We start from the raw sequence: 26,328 nt of genomic DNA on the forward strand, positions 1-26,328 counted from the left end.
GTGTGTGTGTGTGTGTGTGTGTGTGTGTGTGTGTGTGTGTGTGTGTGTCTCGTCTATTAGTGATGAAGACCTTACTGGCCGAAAGCTTTATTTATGACAGTCTTTTTGTTGTGCTTACCTGCGACTCAGCATCTGTGCTGTATGGTTAGGGGCAACTCTCCTTTTTGCAATATTGTTACATTTCATCCTGGATTTTCCTTTAAGTAGTGAACTGATTTAACAGTTTCATGCCCTATGATTTCTAACCTTAGTGGTATATCCCATCTTTCTTCTCTACATTTATTATGCGTACTTTTGAGAATTCCTTATTTTGTTTATGGCCTTCCTTCATAATTTTCTTTTAAATATTTTAATTTTTCTGCCAGTGAAGGACTTCTTGTGTTGATATCTTTTGTAAATATTTATTTCTGAAAATGCCTTGGCCATAACAGGATTTCATCGAATTGCCTGAACTGTACTAATTTATTTCATCCCTTTCTTGCTGCTATTTCTCTCATCTTTATTTTGAAATGTAGGGTAACTCTTTCCAGTATATCACTTGTCTTGTGCTTTATTAGGAGAACTGGTTTAATAAACTAGAAAAAAAATCATTTTATTGTACTTTCTTGAAATGTGTGTCACTTAGTCAATGCTACACTGAATGCAGTTATGATAGTAAACACATCACTCCCATTTTCTGTACTATAAGAGTGTCATAACCAATAGGACAGATTGGCTACAGCTTTATTATAGACCCTTATGTACCATCAGATATTGCATCCAGAAACACAGTGAGAGGTTTTAAATTGTTAGAATTTCAAAACTTTTAGTCCAGAGAAGACATTATATGAAATGTGATACTAAGGTAAAGTTCTTCTTCATTTTGCTAAAAGAAAAAAATAATACTATTATTAGTAAGACAACGAACATCATGCTGGCAGCAGAATAAGACTTCTGTCATAAGTTGCTGATAAAAGGGAAAAATATTCATCCATAGCTCCAAGGTAACTTGCATGAGGTAAGAGTTACTACGATGGGATTCTCTGTCATGTACTTGATACTATACCATGAGGAAGAAGTGCAGTTTGTGCACTGTATTGTTGCAGGGGATGAAATGTTAGTGCAGCATATGATGCAGCAAGCTTCTGTGATGGCAACATACATCATCTCCATCTTTCAAGAAGTTCAGGATCCTCTCTCACTGCAATGGAGATAATGCTGATGCTCTTCGGGGATCATAAGTATATGTTTCTCATTGGTTTACTCACCAAGATAGAGCAGTAACTGTCCACCATTACAACAGATTGAGGCAGTTTCAATGAGGCAGCTCTTGAAGATGGATTTAGTTTGCAACAAACAAATCATTGTGTTATCACACGATAATGCCCAGGCATGCTTGGTCAACAGCACATGTGGCTTGTTACAGTGCCACTGTTTGGAGGTACAAAGCCACCCTGACAACAGTCCTGGTGCTATATCCAGTGATTTCCATCTGCTACGACTGTTGAAAGAGTTTGTGATTGGCACGGAATTCACATCAGAGGAGGATTTTCAGTGAGTTGCCGTATCTTGTTTGGGTTCCTAACACTGACCTCCTTTAGAGTGTCATAGGTATATTGTTAAAAGGAAATTTATGTACAGACTGAATAAATCTGTGAACTGAAAAGATATTCTACTTCATTTCTTATACCACCCTTTTGTTCAGCTTTCTTGCATATGACATGGCCAGTTACCTGTAAGATTGCAAAACGATATTTTGCAGATAATGTATCGTAATTTTTTTAGCTATTTCCATTACTGCCCAATCATGAACTTGACTCTTTTTTTTTTTTGTGTGTGTGTAGAAGGATGTTTTAAAAATAACGAATTTCAACTTTGTAAAACAGCATGAGAGGGGTACATCTGTATTTAAAAGTTTTATCACTCTAAATTTGAATATTCCCAGATGCTGTCATCAGAGTTTGTTCAGATGGATGTGGTGAAAATTACCAATGAAATTACACCATTTTTGGCTAATATATCAATTTTTAGCTTAATCTACCAGCAGTTGCCAACTAAGTGCCAGTCACTACTCAGATTATATCTTTAAAAATTATACTTCCTTTCCTTTATGTGATTCACAGTGTTCACAGTACAGCACCTAGCAAATTCAGAAATACATAAATGTGAGGAAAGGCAATTTCTCACACATAACTGATTAATGTGTTGTGCATAGACACAGAAGCACATAAACTTTGTTAGCTTTCATACTACTGCTCATTTTTCTAGTTTAAATACATACACTCACAGCACAATAGAGAGGGGAGAGGAGGAGGCGAAGGGAGGGAGCAGGAGATGGACAGAGAAAGGGAGTAAGAGGATATGGACAAGGAGGGGGGGAGGAGGAGGGGGGGGGGGGAGAAGAAGAGGGGCATTGAGCAAATTCCTGCCCTCCAAAATTAGTCCTCTTATGCTGGTGCACAACCTGTAATGACCGCAATGTTGGCAAAACATTCAACTCTTACATTCAATTAACATTATTAATTCAATGTTGGAAATGTCAGTAGTACTTTCAGATTTTGTCATACAAGTAGATCTGTTTTGAAAATTAGTTGACAAAAGTTATTAAGTACTACATTAAAAAATTACCAGAGAAAACTTGTCACTACAGGCAGAAGAGCATTTTCAGGAAAGAAAAATTGGTAAGGTATCCATAACTATCAATGACACAAGAACACTTTTGCATTATAAATAATATGACAAAAGTTGTAAGAGTATATGCCTTGTAGCTGAATTTCATAAGGTAACACTAAAAATTTCTGACAAATGACACAAATTCGCGAAAACCAATTTGAAGTTATATCTCCTCTTGAATAACAGTAAGTAATGAAATTCCAAGTCATAATTTTGATTGTGAATATGATCTATAGAATGTGTAAAGAAACCAGGTGTTTGTAAGTAGATTTTGATGAGTGGTAGCTGGTTAGTTTGTTTTATTGACACTCAACGTATGTGAATATGAGAGGTAAGAGTAGTGAGTGACACAGTGATAATATAAAAAGATACATTGCCAGCTGTAATCTGAATGTACAAAAATTATCATTCATGAAATTTACACAAGCTGCAGAGCACTGTGCATCCAGGATATTTATTATAGAACCTTTTGAATAGATAAATATTTTTAAAATGTGTTGTTAGGAATGTTTATAATTGCATTGGTTGTGTGGGCTCTTGATGCCATTATAATATATTAAAAGTAGATTGGAAGCTGTTTCTTCATTTTGCCTTTCTGTTCTGACCAGCATTTTTTGGAACTCTCTTCACTGCCAATGAATTCTCCTTAATGTCATGTCTACACAACTACTCAGCAGTTCACACATAAGTGGCTGGCGGAGGGTTCATTGATAGACTTTCATTCTATTTCTCTACATTCCACTCCCGAAAAGTCTGCAGCAAAAACAAAACACTTAAATCTTTCAGTGTGAGTTCTGATTTCTCTTATTTTATTATGATGATCATTTCTCCTTGTGATATGAGAGTGAGCATCACTTTGACATTAAATTCAAACTTATGCTGATTATGCCCTCGTGAGATATTTTGCCATCTCACTGTGATGGTAAGACTTCTCTCTCTGTGTTGCAGCTGTAAACCCAAAACTTATCTCTATAATGATGAAACTGTATATGAATGCATTACCACTGTCAGATTATTCACAAAGACCCTTGCAAACCCAGATGACAGTACCTAATAAGAGCTCCTAGCCAGTGATACAGCGAAGACCCCAATGGCAGCTATGGTGGACAAGGAATCCTTTGAAATGACATGGCCAGCAGAAGAGGCACCGTCTTCCTTGAGATTAAAAAAGAGCTGATGGTTTTAGTTCTCCAAAGGCTAAGGGAAGGAAACCCTGATAAAAAAATCAACCACCCTCTGACAGAAGATGGACATAGGACTGACAACCCGTGCCGGGGGGGAAGCATGTTGTGAAATTTCAGGGAAGGAAAGGTGAACAGATTAATGATGATGGACTTGGCATGGAAAGTATTGACTATAATGGACAAATAATTTTGGGGAGAGAAAATATAATATGGGTTCTACGTATTGCCCAGAAGCCTTGAGAGTGTTGCTGGATCAAATAACAAAACTGAAACAGATAATCATAATGGTGCAAGAAGTAAGGTGGACTGGAAGCAGGAGTCTATAAAAGAGGAAGGTATATATTTTAAGGCAGCAGCAAGAGGAAGCAAGAGTTTGTCACAAGGTTTGTGGTACAAAACCAACTAAAACATTTGGTAATCGGGTTTACATGTATTAACCAAAGTTATCAATACTCGAGACAAAGGGCAAATTCTGTGATTATAATTAACACCCAAAGAATCTGAGGAGGAAGAGCAAAAATAATTCTTTGAACTTTTGAAAAGAACATATGATGGCCATCAAGGCCACGACATTATTAGTAGCTGGTGATCTAGATGCTCAAGTGGGGAAAGAACAGATCTTTACGGCAACAATGAGATTTCACATCAAACATTCAAGCAATGATAACAGAACAACATTTATATTATCTGCAGCATCTAAAAATGTGGTTGTGGGTTCAATACTGTTCCCACAGAAAGATATACACAAAGAAGCACTGATATCATCAGATAGAAACGTAATAAGTCAAATTGATCATGTGCTTATAGCTTTGGGGCACAGGTCAGTTCTATTGGATGTGAAGAGCCTCAAGAGGCCCAAATAAAGAGTTGCATCATTTCCCAGTATAGCCATGAGTGAGTGCTAGGATCTCCAATGCAGTGCAAGGAACATGACCCAGTACACCTAAATATAATATAGCACTTCAAGAATTGGCTGAATTAGAGAGCAGTACCAGCAGAGGAAATCGTGGATATTTGAAAAATCTGGAGAATGCAATAACATCAAATAGAGAGAATAATTAAAAGCGCAGTGGAGATATCATAAAATGAAATGTGGGGAAGTGAAGTAAGCCATATAAGGTGGTTTCATGTTGAATGCGAAATAGTAATTGAAGAAAAGAACATGGCATATAAAAGGATGCTACAGTCACAGTGTACAAGTAGTATGGTTGAAGATTATAAAGAAAAATGAAAGATTGAAAAGAGGACCCACCAAAGAACAAGGAGAGAGAGTGGATGACTGAAGAAATGGGGCTTCTGAGGAATAAGGGTGAGGCAAGGAAATTGTACAAAGGAGTAAATGCGTTATGGAAAACATTTGGTGGTAAAACAAGCCTGAAAAAAAATGAAACAAAAATTTTTATGTGAGAGGAAAAAGAGACGTGAAAGAGGGCGCCAACACTTCAAAAAAGCTCTTCAACTTCAGAATAATGACATCAAGAGACAGAGATACACAGAGATAATTAAATATGAGATTAAACATCAACTAACAGAAAACAAAAAAATGTGCCTGCCAGGAAGACATGGAAGGAGAACGTGCTGGCTTCAATAACAGTGGGAAACTATACCTTTGGTGAGTGATGCAGAAGTATCCTGAAATGTATTACAAGGAAATCCAGAGTGCACAGACAGCTGAGAATTAGATGGGAGAATGGAGTCAGAATCTCTGAAAAATGGATTTGGGGGGAGGGTGGGCTCTAGCAAATAACTGGAAAATTGTTGAAGAGGGCAATGCTCACACAATGAGCGGTAGAGTCACAAAAGAATAGAAAGGAGTAGGAGAACGAGCCTTGCAAGCATTAACTCAAAATTCCTTCTGCTCTTACGTAGTCAAACAAGGAACAACTTTGCTAGAACTTGATGCATGTTCATTTTTTCACTTAAAACTTAAGACAAGAACCAATTGAGATTTCAACAATTTCTGCATGCCTCATGACAGACAAGTGTTAGTGAGCTCCAGATTCTTGACACTCTTAAGCACTGCTATGACCTCTCAGGTTTTATTGGCGTGACTGATTAATAGTGTGTGTCCGGATGTTTTGCCGACTTGTTGTTTCTATTTTTTGCACAGTATTTTGATGACCAACCCAGCCCAGCATCGAGTGAAACGTGACATACGGTGTATTTTGCTCTCTTCAGCTAAAATAAAAAGCGTTGTTTGTAATGTTAAAAACAATCTAGGCCTCTGAAAGCTGGATGTGTACCACTTCCCAACGAATGTGGCATATCTTAAGTGGGGCAGACTATCCGAATAATCAAACAAAGATGCTAGGGACATTAGTGACTAAAACAATGAAGCAAATCAACTGCCACCAAGCACTACCTCAAATATAATTGTGGAATGAATTGACCAGTATTACGGTACAAACACAAAGTTTGTGGGACAGCATAATTAAGGGGGGAGTATCAAAATATAGACATTGGAAAACCTAATTAGCAGGGATAAAATGTTTCAGTTCAAATAACGTTTGGGGTCTGGCACTCAATTTATTGAAATCTCATTGGCCACCATACCCACCAGAGTAGGAAAATGCTGGAAGAATTTGTTATGTGGAATACTGCTGTGACCTCTGAAAAACAAAGAGCACATCATCAGTTCACAGTATGGTTGGAGTCCAGGCAGTGAGTACACACCGAGCGAGGTGGCGCAGTGGTTAGCACACTGGACTCGCATTTGGGAGGACGACGGTTCAATCCCGTCTCCGGCCATGCTGATTTAGGTTTTCCGTGATTTCCCTAAATCGTTTCAGGCAAATGCCGGGATGATTCCTTTGAAAGGGCACGGCCGATTTCCTTCCCAATCCTTCCCTAACCCGAGCTTGCGCTCCGTCTCTAATGACCTCGTTGTCAACGGGACGTTGTACTAACCACCATAACAGCAAAACTCACAGTTTGTGACAAAGGTGACTGGGCCCGTCGTTTGAATATTCTGCAGAAACTAGAAATAGCAACTCTGCAGAATACCTGGAAGCACACTATTAAGCATCACTAGCTGGGAGTTGGATGTATTCCTGGTTAAGTCACCTTCAGTTTCGTGACAGCTACTTTCAAACTGGAAAAAATTGGTAACATTGCAATTAATCTAGAGCATCATCTGTGTAAGCCTGCGTCAGAACTTCAAATAATTCTAGACAAGTTTTCCCTACTTTTACACAAAACTGCTTTGAACACTTGTCCCTTCTTTCACTCAAGTAATAATAGCTTGGAAATTAATATCAACAATTTCAAATAGTGAGGTTACTCAGTAGCCTGTGATGGATGCAGTGTTGCCAACAGCTTCATGGGCAAAAAAGAAAGAAGACAAATTGTATAAAACTTGCAGTGGTCACTGAAGCATATAATGACATAAAAACATACTGTTGGGTAGATGCATAAGGTTGTAGCATTTTTGCATAAGTTTAATAAGCACAACAGATAAACATAAAAGAGACATTGGTCATCAATATATTGAGTTTTCCATTGTTTGATATACTCTCCTCCACTGTTTACAACAATCTGCCAATGCTGGGCATAACTTTTAGATTATGTGACTCAAGAAATCACAAGGTTTTGAGGCAAAGAATTCGTCGAGCCAAGTTCGCAGCACATTTTCATCTGGAAATGAAGTTCCTTGAAGGTTTTTCAATAGGAAACATGAAACTCTGAGGTCACAAGATCAGGTGAATAAGGTGGGTGGGGAATGACTTCCCAGCCCAACTCCTGTGTAGTGTTTATTGTTAGTCTAGTGGAATGTGGCAACCATTATTGTGGAGTAGCATCACTTCATGCTGTCTTCCTGGTCATTGTTTCTGGGTTGCACCTGTGAGGCACCTCAGTTGTTAACAATAAATTTCAGCAGATGGTTACATCTCAGGGAAGCAGTTTGTACACCACACCATCACTTCTGCAGCAGATGCATGATGTTACCTTTTGTGTGGGTGCGTGTAGGTCTTTTTATGGGGAGTTGCTCCTTTGTTTGGGCTCAACCATTCCTTTATTTTCCTGATATTAGTGTAAAGACAACATTTCTCATCACCAAAAATGATACACGAAAGGAATGTTCAGTGTTGTTCATGAGACAATTAATGACGAACAAGCACATTGGCCACCTGCTGATTTTTGTGATTTTAGCTTAGAGCATGCAGTACTCATACACTTGCTTTTTGAACCATCTCCACAGCATGCTCTGCACCCACCCATGAGATTTGCACACTGACTTTTTTGTCAGGGTGCTGATGACCACGATGTCAAGTGCCCTCCTCAACCCAAATAATAATAAAGGTCTTAATCAACTGAAGAGTCATTAACATGAAAACAAACCTCCTTAAAACAAGAAAACCATTTTCTTGCCGTACTCTGTCCAGTTGCATTACCCCCATACACAATGCAAATGTTTCTGGCTACCTCAGCTGCTGTCTCATTTCTTTGGAACTCAAACAGAAGAGTGTGTCCGAAATGTTCCAATTTCTCCAATTGGCACTCCATTTTCTGGCAGCCACAACTCCACTCACTATTTCCTAATGACAGAATGACAATATGTAAACTCATGCAACAGTGAACTACAAATAAAAAAAGTAGATCGATAAATAAACCCAGAGCAACCAAAATACCAATGTGTAAAACAAAAATGCTGTGAACTTACGCACCAACGTAATTATAGGTGACACCATATCTACAGTAGTCATTGCAAGCCCATGGTATTTGCTAGTTCACTGTACTTCACACATTTATTTTTCTTTGTGGTATCCTACATTTGTGTTTCAGGGCTGCTGCAATGACACTGAGAACAGTTCTGCTGTCCCTTCAGGCACTTCTGGCTGCAGCTGAGCCAGATGATCCTCAAGATGCTGTTGTAGCAAAGCAGTTCAAAGAAAATCAGGACATGTTTAGACAAACAGCTCGACATTGGACATTCATTTATGCTGGAGGTAACAAACACGAATTATTCAGAAACAGCAACAAACCATATTGTAAGATAGTATTCCTCCAAAAATATAATATTACAGACTATGAACTATTTATATAATTTAAAATCATATGGCTTAAAGTATTTTCTGTGTCATATACATGAAGACCCAATCTTTATTAGTAGCCTCACATATATAACTTGTTATTGGAAATAAGATTGTTTATTTTTCAGCTATGTGTGCTAGTTTTAGATATTTACAATTTTAAAGGTTTTGCTTCATTTGATACTCAACTTTTCCATTCCAATTAACATACACTATATGTTTGCTAGTTTGTCTGACATTATGTGCTAGCAAAATTGTGCACAATACCACAAATAATAAGTATAGCATATCCAAGTTATTATTGTTTGCAAAAAAGCAAAATTAACACTTCGAATCGTAGAGTAGAATTGCTCTTTACAAGTGAGTAAATTCAAAAACTTTTTCTTGAATACATGCTGGTAGTGTTCAGTTTGTTACCTACAGTTGAAACCTTTCAGGACATACAATAAATAAGTTGTTGGGAGAACAACAAACACAATAATGCAAATAGACTTTCTTGAAGTGTGTAATCGTAACAGTATGCTACACAGTTCTCTGGCTATGACTGTTGTCTTTAGTGTTCCTTTTGTATGGAATATCCGTCTGCTATGCTCATGGTAATACGTCATAAATGTTGCAAGGTGCCACACTTAAAATTCGCACATTTTCAAACTACTATATCAGTTTTGGTACTCTGTGTTACATTTAGCCTTTGTCATTTTGGCCATTACTATTCTATCCTATATTATTTGCATATCCAATCTTTTTCCTATGCCTCTACTCTTCTCATCTTGCAATTGTAATCATTGGAAATGAGAATAAGAAATGCTCATCCACTGGGTCCAGCCTCGAAGGTGCAGTAGAACAGTTATAGCCATTTCTTTGGAAGGTACAAACCTATGCAGCTATTCAATAATATATATTTGTATTGATAATTCATTTTTACATCCTCTTTTATTAGTTTAAAAATCATCTTCTACAAATAGTATATTGAATTCAGATCCTGAAATGTTGCTGAGTAAAACTAATGAGAGCAAGGTGTATATTTTTTATGATGGTGCGGGCTGATATAGTGACATTAGTGATTGATTTATATTTATTTACCTATTCCATTTTCATAAACCTATAGCCGGCCGCGGTGGCCGAGCGGTTCTAGGCGCTTCAGTCCAGAACCACGCTGCTGCTATGGTCACATGTTCAAATCCTGCCTCAGGCATGGATGTGTGTGATGTCCTTAGGTTAGTTAGGTTTAAGAAGTTCTAAGTATAGGGGACTGATGACTTCAGATGTTAAATCCCGTAGTGCTTAGAGCCATTTGAACCATTTGAACAAACCTACAAAGCCAGTGGGGAAAATTCTCGTGTTTGCAGAACAATATAATGTTTATTAAGTCAAAAATAATCTTATTTTTAACACAATCTTCTTTCAGGGCAACCCAAGCCAACATGTTTCTGGGAGTAGATTCCATCCCTTAAGTGTGATTCTGGAAATTTTGTAAAATATGCACCTACAGCAGCATAACCTCTACTTTCATGGGCCCCCAGTCTTTGCAGCACCCCTCCTCTTTTTGTGCTGTAGGTCTGTCCTACTCCTATTCTTTTTCTCCTCTCCGGGAACATGTGTGGGATGATTCTGGGAATGTGTTGTCAAGTTTTAATAGCCTGACATCAGAACAGATCATTTTCCTCTCTGATTTTTCTTCCTCCTTCTGTGATCCTGAAGGTAGGGTTTGCAAACCCCCTCCCCCTCCCCCCTCCCCATTCCTTCCAGTATGGAGTACCGCAGTTGAGGTGAGTCTTGAGGAGGGAAGACCAGTGGGCATCGACGCTGTTGGTTGTCGTACCTCGACAGGGTGGGGTGCGGAGGCAGAGTGATGGGAAGCAGGTCCACCTTAAAGTCATTGAGCCAGCGAGGATGGACGATGCGGCGGCCAGCCCAAGAGCAAGTGGGCGAAATGGCAGATGTCGGGGTGTAGGTGTGGCAAGCCCAGATGCTAATCGAGCCGTCTGGCGAGATGAAGGCACGAATTGTCGTCGGGTCGCATTCACAACACTGATGTTTAACTGGTGACGAGGCCACGATGTCTGTGAGTAGAATGAGAACTTGCTTGTCGAGAGTGACAATTGAAATGTCGTCTACGAAGTGTGGGGGTACATTGCTGAGGAGGGTGCCTATTTGAGAGGGTGTTTCCGTAGTTGATGAGGTAGCAGCAAAACCTGCACACGGGCTGGAGGTTGACGTGTCTGAGAAGCCCATGAAATGCGACGAGGAGGCATCGGGTGAACAAATCGGCATGGTGGGCCAAGGAAAAACATTGTCGGACACCACGGCGGGAGGGAGACTGGCGGGAGAGTCATTAAGAGAATCAGACTGAGCCAGCAGAGGGGCGTCAGGGGCCACAAATGCTGGTTTGAGTCGGTGTAACGAAACAGTTTGCGGACTGTCTTTGACGATGATGTCGGAAGTTGTATCGCCCCGCTGGAGGACTTTAAATGGGCCGAGATAAGGTGGTTGCAGAGGTTGTCAGACCGAATCATCTCTCATCATTACATGGGAGCAAGTGTTGAAATCGTTTGGCACATAAGTGTCCGGCGGGGATTGGCTGATAGGTGGGTGCAGGTGTACATGATTGAAGTGAGTGCGCATGCGACTTATGAAATCCAGGGAGGGGGGGAAATCTTCGGGTACCAGAGGCTGAATGAGTTCTCCTGGTAGGATAGGGTTCTCCCTGAAAACTAATTCTGAGATAGTTCCCTGTAAGTTGGGCTTGAAAGTTGAATGGGGGCCGAGCAGCACTCATGGAAGTGATTCAGACCAGAGGCAGTCATGGCACCTGAGAGCAGTTTTTAGAGTGTGGTGCCACCTTTCTACTGACCCATTGCTTTGTGGGTTGTAGGCTGTGGTATGAATTTTCTTTATGCCGCAGACGTTACATAAAATGGTGACCAGGTAAGACTCAAATTGCCGACCCTGGTTGGTGGTAGGACAACCAAACCTAGAAATCCTTGAGGAGATAAAACCCTTGGCCACAGTCTCGGCAGTGATGTTAGGTAAGGGAACTGCCTCTACCCAGCAGGACGTGCCGTCGATTGTGGATAGAATGTATCTATGGCCCTCCGACGATGGAAGAGGCCCAATAAGATCGGTATGTACATGACAAAATCCATTGGCGGGATGTTGAACTTGCCCAGTGTTGGGGTGGGGTGGTGGCTTATTTTGTTGCATTGGAAGGGGATGCAGCTGTGTGCCCAGGTCTGACAGTCCGGTTTTATATTTTTCCAAACGAAACACTTGGATATGAGCCTTTTAGTGGCACAGACACCAGGATGAGCAAGGTTATGCAGAACATCGAAGGCCTGCCGGCAGAGGGAGGTTGAGAATAATGAGCTTCAGGTACCGGAAGAAGAATCGCATCACACCTGATCCACAACACCGGGGAATTTAGCTTTGGTAAACACAAGGGATGTTTGAGGGTATGTGAGGAAAGCTTGAGATTCCTCGTCTGAGGCTTGTAGGGCGGCCAGGTTGGATAAGTCAGTGATGCGTGAAATAATATTGATCCGTGAGAGAAAATCTGCGGCGATGTTGTCCGTGCCTTTGGCGAGGTGTTTGTGATCTGTAAGGATGAAGAATGAGTGACCCTCCACGTCGGGGCGGAAGTGTTTGACGGCCTCGTAAACGACAAGGAGTTCTCTGTCGATAGTTTAGTATTTTTTCTGAGCTATTGAGAGTTTTTTAGAGAAGAAATGAAGAGGGTTAACCATGTCTGCCTTGCATTGCTGTAATACCGCTCCCACTGTGATGTCACTGGCATCCGTAGTGATGAACAACTCAGCCGTGGAGTCGGGGTGGGTGAGTGTCACAGTGTGAGCTAAAGAAGTCTTTAATGCATTGAAAGCCTCCAGCATAGGTGCAGTCCAGCGAATGGGTTTGAGTAATGAAGTCTGTTTACCCGACAGTGAGTCTGTCAGCAGGGCCTGCACGGCGGCAGCAGAGGGCAGGTGACGACAGTTTTATTGTGCTCAGAAAACGTCAGAGTTCTTTGTACATAGCTGGGAGCAGCAGTGAAGTGATGGCCTGCATGCGAGATTTGTATTCCGTCTGTGGAGATGGTGTAACCCAAGAAAGTGACAAAAGGCTGACACAACTGGAATTTGTCTTTTTTGACCTCGACGCCATTGGAGTTCAAGGTCTGGAGGACCATGGCTAAGTGATTTTCATGTTTCCCAGCTGACTTGCTGAAAATGAGTATGTCGTCCAGATATATGAAGCAAAACTCGAACTGTCGTAAGATGGAGTTAATGAAATGCTGCCACGTTTGCGCCATGATTTTTAGGCAGAATGGCATGAAGTTGTATTGGAACAAATGAAGCAGCTTGATAATAGCTGTTTTAGAGATGTCTTCTGGCGCTGCGGGAATCTGGTGGTAAGCATGTTTACAGTCAGTAACACTGAAGATTGTAGTGCCCGATAACATATGAGTGAAATCATGTGTGTTAGGCACAGGTTAGTTGTCCATGATGGTACGAGTGTTTAAACGTCTGTAATCGCCGCATGTTTGGAAAGAACCGTCATGTTTGGGGACGAGGTGAATCGATGAAGACCAGTTGCTGCCTGACGGTTGCAGAACACCTGCCTCCAAAAGTTCGTTAATTTGCTGCCGGGCCACGCACAACTTAATAGGGTTGGGGTGTCTAACCTTCTGCCTAATAGGAAGGTCGGCAGTGGTAACTATTGTGTGTGTCATTCCGTTAGTGACGGAAGAAACCGAGAACTGCACACCAGACTGGTGTTTGTCAACACACGGGGCGGCTGACTGTACGGTGGGCGTGGTCATATCGCGCACATGACTGTCATTAGACGCATTGTCTGACACACATGGCACTGAATGTGGCAAGCACACCGGGGGTGCGGAGTCTACCAGACGCGAATTGTTACGTGAAATTAATGTTTTTGGACTAACTTGATGAATGTCCAAGCTCGTGTCTGCTGGAGAAGCTTGAATAGGTGGCGGAACAGTGGACTGCAATTTCAGCAGCGAGGTACGAGCTGTGATGAGCTCGTTGTAAGTGTGTGCTATGCGTTGTATCAGCTCATCGTTTACCCTGCGGAGTTGTGCCGCCGATTCGTATTCTGACAGTAGGTTAGTGACACAGGTCACAATGCCGCCTGCGAGGGCAGAGCACTCGCGAACTAACTCACATGTCGTGAGGGAAACAGAGCGTGGAACATAAGTGCGGGATCACAGTATGTGAGTGTTAGTGGGATGGTGTAGCACTGATCCTTGAACTACGCTTGGGGAGAGTTAGTAATGGGACAAAAAATCCATACCGAGAATTGGTTCATCGACGTCGGCAATGTAGAATGTCCACAGAAAGCACAGAGAAAGAGATAGGTGCACCATAAATTTGGCAGAGCCTGAGGTTTGTAACATTGATGCGTTGACATCTCGTAGAAGTGACCTCGTCGGTGAAAAGACGGAGGGAAGGGAAGGGAGGGGGGGGATATTCATCGATGTAGGTATTATGCACATCAGCACCCACGTCAACTACGAAAATGAGCCGTGACGAAATGTCAGTCACGTACATACAACCTCTCGGCTGAGCAGACAAGTGGACGGAGTGCAATGTATGAGGACGCCTGTGATGTTCGCCCCAGGACTCTGCCTCTTTTAGCTCCTGAGGTTGGCGTTTTGGCTTCTGGCAAGGTACCGGCACTACTTAGCATTATCGCCAAAAATGTTGTGGTACCAGCAGTATGGATGAGCCGAATGTGCTGGTCTTGGTGACAGCACCAGCAGAGGAGGCTTGTCCTCTTTGATTTGTTCTGTCGTGTATACCAGCACATATGGTGCTTGGGTGATCCTGGAGTGCTTGGATGGTGGAGAGAGCGAACGGATGCTGTCAGGTGATGTAGAAGAGGCGGAGCGAGCCTTGCCTCTGCTAGTAGACCGCTGTAAATGGGAGCAGTTGTGCCGACTAGCGATGAATGATGAGCTGGCTGGCGTTGTCATAGCAGTGAATGCAGTTGGTCTGCGATGTGGAAACGAGAGCCGATTGACTCGAAGGAGTGTGGTAGCAGGTTGATCTGTAGGTCAGTAGGCAGCTTGGCAGACCACACTGCCCACAATGTGATGTCTGATGTGGCATGCTCATTCACAAGTAGCCGAAGGCGGCGCCAGATGTGATGAGATTCAGTCCTCCAGGTGTTCCTCATACAAGATCTCTTATTATTAATTCTTATAGTGAGAAGGCGAGGTGTTCTGTGATCGTCTTCTTCGCGAACTTGTATTTCAGTGGAGGTGGTGGTGAGAGGAGGAGATCGCAAATTAAGTCTGAATGATCATGGAGGTGCATGACGAGGCACAGAAGTTTAGAGTTGTTGCTGGACACGTGATGCAACTTGAAAAGATGTTCGACAAGTGCAAACCATGACACTGGGTTGTCCTCATACAAAGGTGGCAGCTTCGGCAGACGACCTGGGGGAGAGGACGAAGGCAGTTTTGGTGTCTCTTGGAAAACCAGCTGGTCCGTGTCGGGAGAGTCTAAACAGCAGGCTGGCGTGGGTGTGTTTCTGGCGACAATGTCTGTAGCAACGCGGCAGTTTGCATTGTCCTTGATGTGTCACGAAAATACGACGCGGCTGACACGGTTGGTACCATGGGAATGTGTGGTTGCACAGTAGGCTTTGGGGTCCCGTAAGCAGGGCCGTAGGCTACAGGCGCTGACTTGAATTGACCGACTCCGGAAATATTTGAAAACATGCTGCGTGAGGTCGCACTATAACTGACTGGTGGAACTTGTGAGAAGTCACGGCGGTATTGTTAAGACGCCACTGGAAGGCAAAATACCGAATGCTGCACTTGAACCAACGTGGTCGAAAACTTGAGCAACTGGTTTGGAGAGCGAGCGTGGAGAAATATATGCACTAAAATGATCTTGATTAGTCTGCCAGTGAGCACACCCAGAACAGGTCGCAGTTGATAGTGGCCGGGTGCATTTTGCAATAATGGCGGCACTGTACACAGTGCGACAGTAACTGTTGTTGCGGTCTGTTGAGAGTCAAAGTACACGTGTGAACGTAGATCGCTTTGAGCATTGTACGATCGATTGGTAGGTACACAGTTCTGAATATCATGCGCTTCACACTTCACATGTTGGCGAGCACAGTCCGGTGATATGAAACCTGAGTCCATTGTTTGTGTTAGCAATGTAGCACTCGACCATTGTAGAGCGACGAAGTTTGAGGTTAACATGGCTGGAGATTGCGAAACACAGTGAAGTAATGTAGAACTGGTTGTTGGCGAAGGAATGAAGAGGTCCGGCAATCATTGTTGTGCTTAAAATAAAAATTTTAAACGGTCTTGATCACAATCTTGTTAAAACATTTTTTTTGTTGGAGTGAGTGACCGGTTTCGACTCTATGAACGAGTCATCTTCAGACTCCAGAGCGGTGGATGGACACTGCTAGACGAGTTCCATCAACTGTAGTTACTCGAGCGTCGAGGGTTGACGGAACTCATCTAGCAGTGTCCATCCTCCGCTCTGGAGTCTGAAGATGACTCTTTCATAGAGTCGAAACTGGTCACTCACCTGGATTCATCCGAAAAAATGATGTTTTGCCATTCGTACATCAAGTTCGTTGTTGGGTACACCATCGCAGGCGCTCCTGTCTATGATGCAGCGTAAAGGGTAACCGCAGCCATGGTCTCCGAGCTGATAGTCCATGATGCTGCAAACATCGTCGAACTGTTCGTGCAGATGATTGTTGTCTTGCAAATGTCCCCATCATGCCTAAGCCTGGCAATGACAAACACCATCCTTCTAGCTACCACCAAATTTATCTCACCAGTTGTGTTTGCAAGTTGATTGAACATATGAATCATGGCTGGCTGGTCTAGTGGCTCACATCTCCCTAAGCACTAACCACTGTTCAATGTGAATTTTGAGTGTACCATTCTGCAGTTGACCATCTTGTCACTTTGTTAGCCCGTGTCATGAATGGTTCTCTGCAGAAATACCAGACTGTGGCCATGTTTTTGATTTGGAGAGAGCCTACAGCACCTGCTGGAGTACTGGTATCCTCCATACATTATACACGTGGGGCTTCCAGTGCTGCCTGCCTGTTTCCTTCTGGAATTTTTAAAAGACATAGTTTTCAAGATATGTGTTGGTTTGGCCTTGTTGGACACCTTTATCCAGTAGAATAGGGTGCCTCAAGGCTCTGTCCTGAGTGTGTCCTCTTTGCTGTAGCCATTAACCCTATCTCCGGCTCTCTTTTTGTCAACACCTTTGTGATCTATTGCAGTTTTCCAAGCACATGTCCATTTGAGTAGCGTCTTCAGCGATGTCTCAATTGTCTTTACTTGTGGAGCGGCAACAGTGGCTTTCGATTTTCCACCGACAAAACTGTTTGTATGATTTTCCGGCAGCACAGTTGGTTTCTTCCACCATCTATAAATCTTGGGCCTGTTGCTCTGCCATTTGCTGAACCTACAAAATTCTTGGGGCTCACACTTGATAGAAAACTTTCTTGGTCATCCCAAATGTCTGGCCTGGCCACTTGCTGTACTTGGTCTCTCAGTGTCCTACGTGCCCTTAGTGGTACTTTCCGGGGAGCGGATTGGACAACCCTCCTCCATTTACACTGATCCCTTGTCCGTTTGAAACTGGGCTATGGATGTTTTGTTTATTCATGTGCATGTCCATCCATCTTAACAGCCTCTAAACACAAACCACCATCATGGAATCCGCTTCGCCTCAACTTCACACTACCTGCCATGTTCCCAATGGGTGTGAAACCTCCACCACCTTGACTTCATGCAGCAGCCATTGTTCATCTTGGACTTCATTTGCTTGCTATGGAAGCTGCTCCAGATTCGATCTAACATAGTAAGTTTCTCAAACTTCACATCCAACTTAACGATAGCACCTTCATATACACTGATGGCTCTAAGACTGACTGGTGTCAGACATTCATTCATTACTGGCATTGACCAATTTTGGTATCAGCTTCCAGAACACTGCTTAATATTTACATCAGAGCACTTTGCCCTCTTCAGGCCACTCAGTGTATGTGGTGACACAGGCTTTTTAAGTGTCATATGCTCCAGTTCTCTCTGTGTCCTTCAGAGCCTCTGTGTCCTTCAGAGCCTCTGTGTCCTTCAGAGCCTCTGTGTCCTTCAGAGCCTCTGTGTCCTTCAGAGCCTCTGTGTCCTTCAGAGCCTCTGTGTCCTTCAGAGCCTCTGTGTTGTACATAGTCTATATCTTAGTGAAACGGTCTCAAGAAAGCTTCCATTTGCTTACTGTTTAGGGAGCCGCTGTGATGTTCACGTGTGTTCCTGGTCACATTGGTCTGATGGGAAATGAGGCTGGTGCGAAGGGTGCAGTCCGCCTACCGCAGTCTACTAGCTCTTCCATCCTTTCTGATCATCTCCATGTTGCTGTCTTGGTGGCAGGTGGTGTCACTTCAGCATCACTACTGGTCTTCTCTTCGTGGGAACAAGCTCAAGGGAATTAAACCTCTCCCAGCGGCTTGGCCGACCTACTGTCGGTCCTCTCGCTGTGAGATCATTTTACCTAAGTTGTGTATTGGGCATTGTGTTTTTAGCCATCATTATTTGTTAAGTGGTGATCCCTCACCACTTTGTGCTCATTGTCCTCAGCCTTTGACGGCTCACCATTTCCTAGCCGAATGCCCTTGTTTTAACAACTTACGTTCTAATGTATGTTTACTGTATGAGTTATTGACCATTTTAGTGAATGACTTGCAGGTTGTCGACCCCATTTTATTTTTTATCCGTAGTAGCAGTATGGTGGAGGACATTTAATCTTTGGTTCTGGATCTCCGCTGTCTCTATAGGGTATGATGTCGACCTTTTATGACATGGGTGCTTATGACCTGAGTTGTTTTTGGGCCATATCCTTGTAAATTTTCCAATTGGCGTAGCACATTTGTGGGCAGTTGCATTGTCCTGAAGAATTCTTATTTTTCCCCCTTCTCTAAATCTAGGTCTCTTCTTGCATATTTTTTAAAAATATAGTTGTGTCAAAAGACTTGTGTAATGCTAGCCAGTTATTGTTTCATCCTTTTCAAGTTATTCAGTAAAAAGAATTTGTTTTACATTCCAGAAAACGCTTGCCATAACTTTCTGGCAGATGAAATAGACTTCACCCTTAATTGTAGAGGGTCTCTTACTTCACCACTGCATCAGTTTCTCTCTCTGTTGACCTCATGTTTTGTTCATAGTAATAAAATGGTGCACTAAATCTGCAGGTTCTTTTTTTTAAACAGTCCAAACATTGGTGCAAAATTTATTTTTGCATTTGCTTTTGTGGTCAGCGTTAAGCAAATGTTGTACCCACAATTTTGCCCAAAGCTTAATTGTTGTTAATAATACTTACAAAGTACTCGTATATGGTACACTTACTTTATATATGGCAGTTGTATTGGTGATTTTGGGCAAATTACTTGGTTCCCATTTAATGCCACTTAATGAAATTACTCAATATTTTCACGACTGATTGCAGTTTTGGAACTCTCTGTGTGGATCATCTTCAAGAGAAGTATGATAATGTTTGAATTTTGCTGACCACTTTGTAACTGTTGAAAATGAAGGAGCAGAAGCCTTAAAAATAGGGGCAGGAAAATTCTAAGTAAATGGTAATGTGACAAATAACATGAAATCAGCAGTTTTTTACAAGTTATTGGCTAAAATCAATGGCGTATTGGCTAAAATCAATGGCTTGAATTCACTAGCAGTTTCAGCAGAGGGCTCAGGGTGTCTCCTTTCAGCAACTTTAACTGGACAGAACTGCCACAGTTTTGAAAGACAAGTGACTTGTCACGTGGACATGGCGTGAATTACTCTGGGATAAAAACTTTGAAATAAATGTCTTAAACCAATTCCCTAAAACATTTCTTGACTGGCTGCCATCCTGTACAACACACTCAACCTACACCTGGGGTTCAATTTCTTATAACAGCTGGAGCACTTTCGTGGTTATCCCACACACCCCGACAGCAAATTTGTACAGTCTGGTAATTCAACCTGTTGTGCTGCTATCCATGAACAGCATTCCATGGAGTGTTTTCCAGCATAATAATACTTGCCCACATACCGCAATTGTAATCCAACATGTTCTAAGAGTGTCAACATGTTCTAAGAGTGTCAACATGTTGCCGTAATGTGCTTGATCAGTAGATTAGTCACCAATCAACGACATATGGGACATCAACAGATGACAACTCCAGCGTCATTCTCAAACAGCATTCATCATCCCTTCACTGACTAACCAACTGCACCAGGCTTGAAACTGCATCCCAAGAACTGACATCTGGTACCTGTACAGCACAGTTTATGCACATTTATATTGTTGCATTCAGTATTGCGGGATTTACACCAGCATTTCACATTTGTAATGACTTATCTCGTGCTTACATTAACCTGTGATTTTCCAGTGTTAATTACTTAAGTATGTTACCTAGACAAATGTTTCCTGAAATGTCATTACTCTACATTAATAATTTTTTGGTGTTGCGTTTTTCAGTGTATTAATCACAATTTCAGTGCAACCACATAAATTAGGTAGCAGATGCCGTCCACATTCTGTGTATAAGGAAAGAGGATGTAGTAGTTATTGTATTTGAAAGCTGTTTTTGAGAATATATTGTTAAGCCTCATGTAAACACATAGACAGCACTTTCTCCAGATTTCTAACCCTATGAATCATAATAACGAAAAGTAATGGAACACAACCAACATAAAGAATGTCTTGGCTATAAACTTTTAAAAATATGGGCAAATTTATGTAGTTTATAAATGATAACAAATAATTTTGCAATTACATTGTATTCCAATTTATTGATTTTTAACAACACACATTTATGAGCCATATAAATAAAACTATTCTGCAGATACTCAAGATATTGCTGGATATGTACCAAATTAACAAAAAATAAAATTTCACTGAAAAATATCAATACCATTTCTGAGCCAAGCTGAATATGTTTCATGTTGCCATTGTTTAGTGTTGATGGTTAGTTCCATAGTTGATTCTCTCATATGTTGTTCCATTGTTTTCTTGATGAATTGAGCTCTACAATACATCAAAGAAATACGTTAGCAGATGTGCTGTAAACAAAAGTGCACTGTGGTGGAACAGTAATAATTGTTTTTTGATTCTACATGTAAATGTGGTTTGTCTACCACTCTGTACTTCACATGAATATAGGAATAGGGGCTTAGTTCCCTATTCTCATCAATACTAGTGTAAATTTACATTCCAAAAAAACATGTTTTAGAACAGCTGACAAATTATTGTGCTATTTTTAATTACTAATAATTTCCAGTTTCTTGCCATGTGTAGGTAGGGAACTTGTTCACCGGTACACAGAATACAATACGAACTTTATAGTATGATTCAAACTATTTCCCGGCTGTAGCAGGACCTAACTTGTTCACATGACAAGGTACAATCAAGTTCCAATTCAAAGTAGTGTGCATTGTTAGCTTGAAATGGAAGTGTGAAAAGTGATCGCGGAAAATACCTTCCTGGGAAGCCACAATAAATTGCTGTTAACGTCATAATAATGTTGAAAACGAGAAAGGCGTGATAGGCAAAGGAAAGTGCAAGCAAATGTTGGCAAACAAAAGGTGAGTTAGTCATTTGTGTGCAAATTATGGAAGGAGAGAGACTATGCTGATTTATATTTTTATATTCTGTTTCTATGACTGTCAAAGTATGTCTTTTCCTGTAATCACACACACTTTTGCCATGGTACATAGTCTTTCATGTCTTCTAATACCACAACAGTAAAAGCTAATATCACAGGATTAAGGCAAGTTGACTATGTGATATAGCAGTTAACTTTTTTGCCTAGCAATGCCAAGGTTCCAGAATCGATTCCCGTTGACTATTTCCGGTTTTTCCTGGGGGAGAGGGGTGAAAGGAGATCCACTCAGTTTTATGAGTCCAAAGGAAAAAAGCTATTTGACTATAAATACAGCCAAATGGACATGCAAGTCACCAAAGTAGCATTATGTCAAAAGGCTTATACCAGGCAAGATAACAAACTATGTTTGTTTTTATGAGTAAAAGTGTCAGCTGAGTGTAGCAGGATTCAGGTATCTGGCCCAAATTAGAACAAGTAAAATGTACACAATAAATATTCCGTTGATGATATAGATTCGTAAAGTATTACACAGTAATTTCGGTTATATTATGAACAATACAAAGAAAACAGTCTTTACAAAAATTTCACAACTTTTGTTGAGTAGAACTGGGCTAACAGGCTAGCAAAGAAAATGTGAGAAAAAAGTGTTCCATCTGTGGGGTTTGATTTTGAAAGATTGCTGAATAAGTGAGTCTTTTTATTTTTCAAATACACTATACTGTGAATAAATGTTGAAAAGTGACATTGTGCAACAGTTATTGTCAAATGTCAGTGCCAAGGCAACATTTCATTATTTACAGCACAGACTTCCGTTTCATGCTCTTTACTGTGACTGTCACGTAGAAATCAACAGGAAAAAAAGTTAAAAATGCCTAGAGAGAAGGAAAGGGGAACTTTTGGCATTAAGTAAGGAGTACCACCCTCCTCATTATTCCATCGGCAAAATCTTGTAACAGAATTGTTCCCTGCCTAATGCCACCACACTATCAAATCCTAAATACTATAGAATTAGTCTGAAGTCATGCAAAGAATGAATTCCGTAGTTGTCAGCTGCTCACTCTCTTAATGCAAAAAATTAACAGCTGATGATGGTATTGCTCATAAATAAACTTTTTGTGTCACATTACCTGGTGCAAGCGTTTTGATATAACATTACTTTGGTGACTTGCACACCCATTTCACAGCTTTTATTCAGGTAGCTTTTCAGTTGGCCTCATAAGACTGAGTGGACCTCCATCCAGACCTTTCCATTGGAAAAAATTGTAGATGTCAGTGGGGATTAAAACCAGGACCTCAGTGTTCCTAGCCAACAACACTAATGACTAACCCACATGTTCAGTTTACACTTACTGCCATGACATTAGTATTTAATATTGTGACAGTAAAAGACTTGAAAGGCCGTTTATCATGCCAAAAATATGTGTGGTGACTACTGGCTGTGACTTAGATGAATGAGGAAACTCAAAATACAATAAAATCAGTCTACACATATTCAAACAAAGAGTCTGCTTCATAAACTGTTACTGAAACAGCAGACAATGAAGCAACAGTCTCAGCTGTGGAAATAGCAGCATCACCAGGGAAGATAGCTTGATGGATACTGCCAGCAAAATGTCATTAGCAGTTAATGTGAGAAATATTGTATAAGGGGCATTCAAAAAGAAATGAGCCAGAGGCATAATTACAGAAACCAGTACCTGTATGTTATAAGTATTGACCCTGGCTCTTGAGACACTTGTCGCTCTGTGACACAAAGTTGTAAATGGCTGTCTCATAAAAGTCCCGGGGCTGCGATGTGAACCAGTTCCGCACTTACAGCTGGATGTCGTCGTCTGAGGTGAATTGTCTGCCCCTGAGAGCCTTTTTAAGGGGACCAGAAATGGCATAATCACTGGGAGAGAGATCTGAACTGTATGGAGGGTGGCAGAGAACCTCCCATTTGAATTTCTGCAGGGCTGCCACGACTGTGTTGTCCGTATGAGGCTTTGCATTGTCATGGAACAGAATGACCCCACGGGCAAAATCGCCTGGTTGTTTTGACTTGGTCGCTTGGCGAAGGGTGGTCAAGGTTTGCGAGTAATGCTCGGGATTCACTGTTGTCCTTTGCTGCAGGAAGTGAATCAGAAGGAGGCTATCTTGGTCAAAGAACAATGTCAGCATAACCTTTCCCGATCTCCTCTGCACAATGATGTCCAGCTGTACATGCGGAACTGATTCACACTGTAGCCCCGGGAATTTTATGAGACAGCCATTCACTGCCTTGTGTCACAGTGGGACAAGTGTCTCAACAGCTAGGGTCAATACTTCTAACATACAGGTACTGGTTTCTGTAATTATGCCTCCGGCTCGTTTCTTTTTGAATGCCCCTTATACTTTCTGTTTCTGTTCTTGTTCTTAATGAGCACTTCATTCACGGACATTTAAAGGTGTGTAGTGTGTTCCAGAACTCCACTTGTAAGAATACTGGAGCGTATACTTTATTGCACCCCCCCCCCCCCCCAACCCCTGCTTTTCTTGTGTAAATGAAACAATGCTGCTACCATGGCCAGGTTACCAGTTTGGCTTGCTGATTTTTATATTTAGTGTTGTACTATAGTACAGCCTAGATGGACCTAAATTTTAGCCCTATGGGCTACTAAAAAGTGTACGTCTTGGAAATCAACAGTAAGATTTTATGAGTCCTGAGAGAGGCCACTGAGAGGTAGGCTACCACCTTTTCACTGTGTTATCAATGTTCACATTTAAAAGGATGTATACTAATTGATTTTTACATACAGTATACCAGGAATTATTGCTGAGGCACTACTATGTGGAAGTTTACAAATTAGTCTAACATTTTAAGCTGCAGTTCAACAAAAGGACAGATCCTTCTGAGTGTAAAGGCAGTGAAACTGGCTTTCTTTATTAGCTTGGCAATATACTGTTTACACAATATTCTCTTGTAGCTTGTACTTGAGGGAATTTTACACATAGTGCTTCATTTCATTGGTACATTACTGCGAATTTCTTGTACATATAAGTAAGTTAATATATTTTTTCTGTTATTTAGGAACACACTATCATGCTTAATATGTATAATAAAAAGCAGTCCAGTTCCCAATAAATTAATTATTTTTAATTTCAGAACTGGCTTTGGTCTGTATGACCTTCATTCTGAAATGTATAACATATACAGGGTGACCCATTTATCTTGACCACCCTAAATAACTGTTTGTCCACATGCAAATTACAAAATGTTTCAAGCAAATGTTCTTTAACCGTCAGGGGAACTTCAATCAGCATGATTGCCTTTGTTGTAGCTTTGTTTTTTTGCAGATGTATGAACAGTGGTATGACTTTTTTAAATGGCACCCTGCATTTTTTTGTTGGTAATTAATTTCCTCTCTTAAAGACCTATTCGTAAATGTATCGCAGTGTACCATTCACTGATACACAATGTTATTAATTACATAACACAACATTGACATTAATGCTCCCAGCACTTAGTGCAGATACTTGGGGTAATGGAACACATCCACATGCTGATGTTGACAGAGGACAAATGTAAACATAAGTAGAATGCACGTCCGTCATTCCGTCAACCATCGTCAGTTGAAGAGTTGTGTGAGTAGAATGTACACCAACGAAGAGAAGGTAGAAATGCTACTCATCTATGGGGAATGTAATTTAGCAGAACAGTAATTGCAGTACTGTTTTCTTACGTACAGGTACATTTAGTACAGTAGTTTAATCCTTTTAAATACTGTTGTGTAGAGTAGGCATACAGTAAAGGCTGTCCTTTCTACAAACTGCATTGACATAACGTTTCTTTAATTGTTGTTGAAGATAGACGAAATGCTACACAGGCAACAGAACTGTACAGACAGCGATATCTTGACAAGAACCCACCTTCCCAATATTTGTTTTCTCGTCTTGCTGCGATGCCTCAGGAAACGGGAAGTTTCAACCCACGACAATGCAATTGTCATAGCACTCGCACAGATGAAGGTGCCGAAATTACTGTTCTCGCTTCCATTGCTATGAATCCACATGTGGACACATGACAGCTTGATCATGAGATTGGCATTCCTAAGTCCAGTGTACATTTATTGTTACATGTCACCAGTTCCATCCTTACCATGGACACCTACATCAATAATTCCATGGGAATGGTTTCCAGAATCATGTACAGTTCTGTCTGTGAGCACAGCAGCAAATCCTCGCCAACCCAAACTACTTCTCCAATGTTCTATTTGCCGATGAATGTTCCTTCTCAAACAAAGGACAGGTAAATACAAGGAACATGCATTATTAGTCCAGCAACAACCCACAATGGCTTAGACAGGTGGAGCAACAGTGTCAATGGAGAGTTAACGTCTGGTGTGGGATGCTTGGTACCACAATTATTGGCCCTTATTTCATCAATGGTAGTCTAAACGGCACAGAGTATGCCAACTTCCTCAGATGAATTATTCCTCCTCTTCTGAATGAAGAGCTGTTAAGAACCAGATTGCTTATGTGGTATCAACACGATGGATGTCGAGCACATGATGCCTTGCGTGCACATCGTGTTCTGAATCAAAGGTGTCCTACCAGATGGATTGTTAGAGGAGGAGTTCTTCCTCCTCTTCTGAATGAGGTGCTGTTAAGAACCAGACTGCTTATGTGGTTTCAACACAGTGGATGTCCAGCATATAATGCCTTGCGTGCAAATCCGGTTCTGATTCGAAGGTATCCTACAGATGGATTGTTAGAGGAGGAACAGTTACTTGGCCTGCTAGGTCTCTGGATTTAAATCCTCTGGGCTTCTTTCTTTGGGGATGCATTAA

The 26,328-nt window shown here is 41.3% G+C and overlaps 1 protein-coding gene across 1 annotated transcript in view; it reads left to right on the forward strand.

The window, feature by feature from the left end:
- Positions 1-26,328, forward strand: part of LOC126365816 (ubiquitin-conjugating enzyme E2-22 kDa) — a 98,269-nt gene that overhangs the window by 61,035 nt on the left and 10,906 nt on the right. The window contains exon 4 of the mRNA XM_050008408.1: positions 8,619-8,782. Within this exon, the coding sequence (XP_049864365.1) occupies positions 8,619-8,782 (164 nt within the window). The remainder of the gene's footprint in view (positions 1-8,618; positions 8,783-26,328) is intronic.

This window comes from Schistocerca gregaria, chromosome 4, assembly GCF_023897955.1.
Source record: "Schistocerca gregaria isolate iqSchGreg1 chromosome 4, iqSchGreg1.2, whole genome shotgun sequence".
Taxonomy (NCBI): domain Eukaryota; kingdom Metazoa; phylum Arthropoda; class Insecta; order Orthoptera; family Acrididae; genus Schistocerca; species Schistocerca gregaria.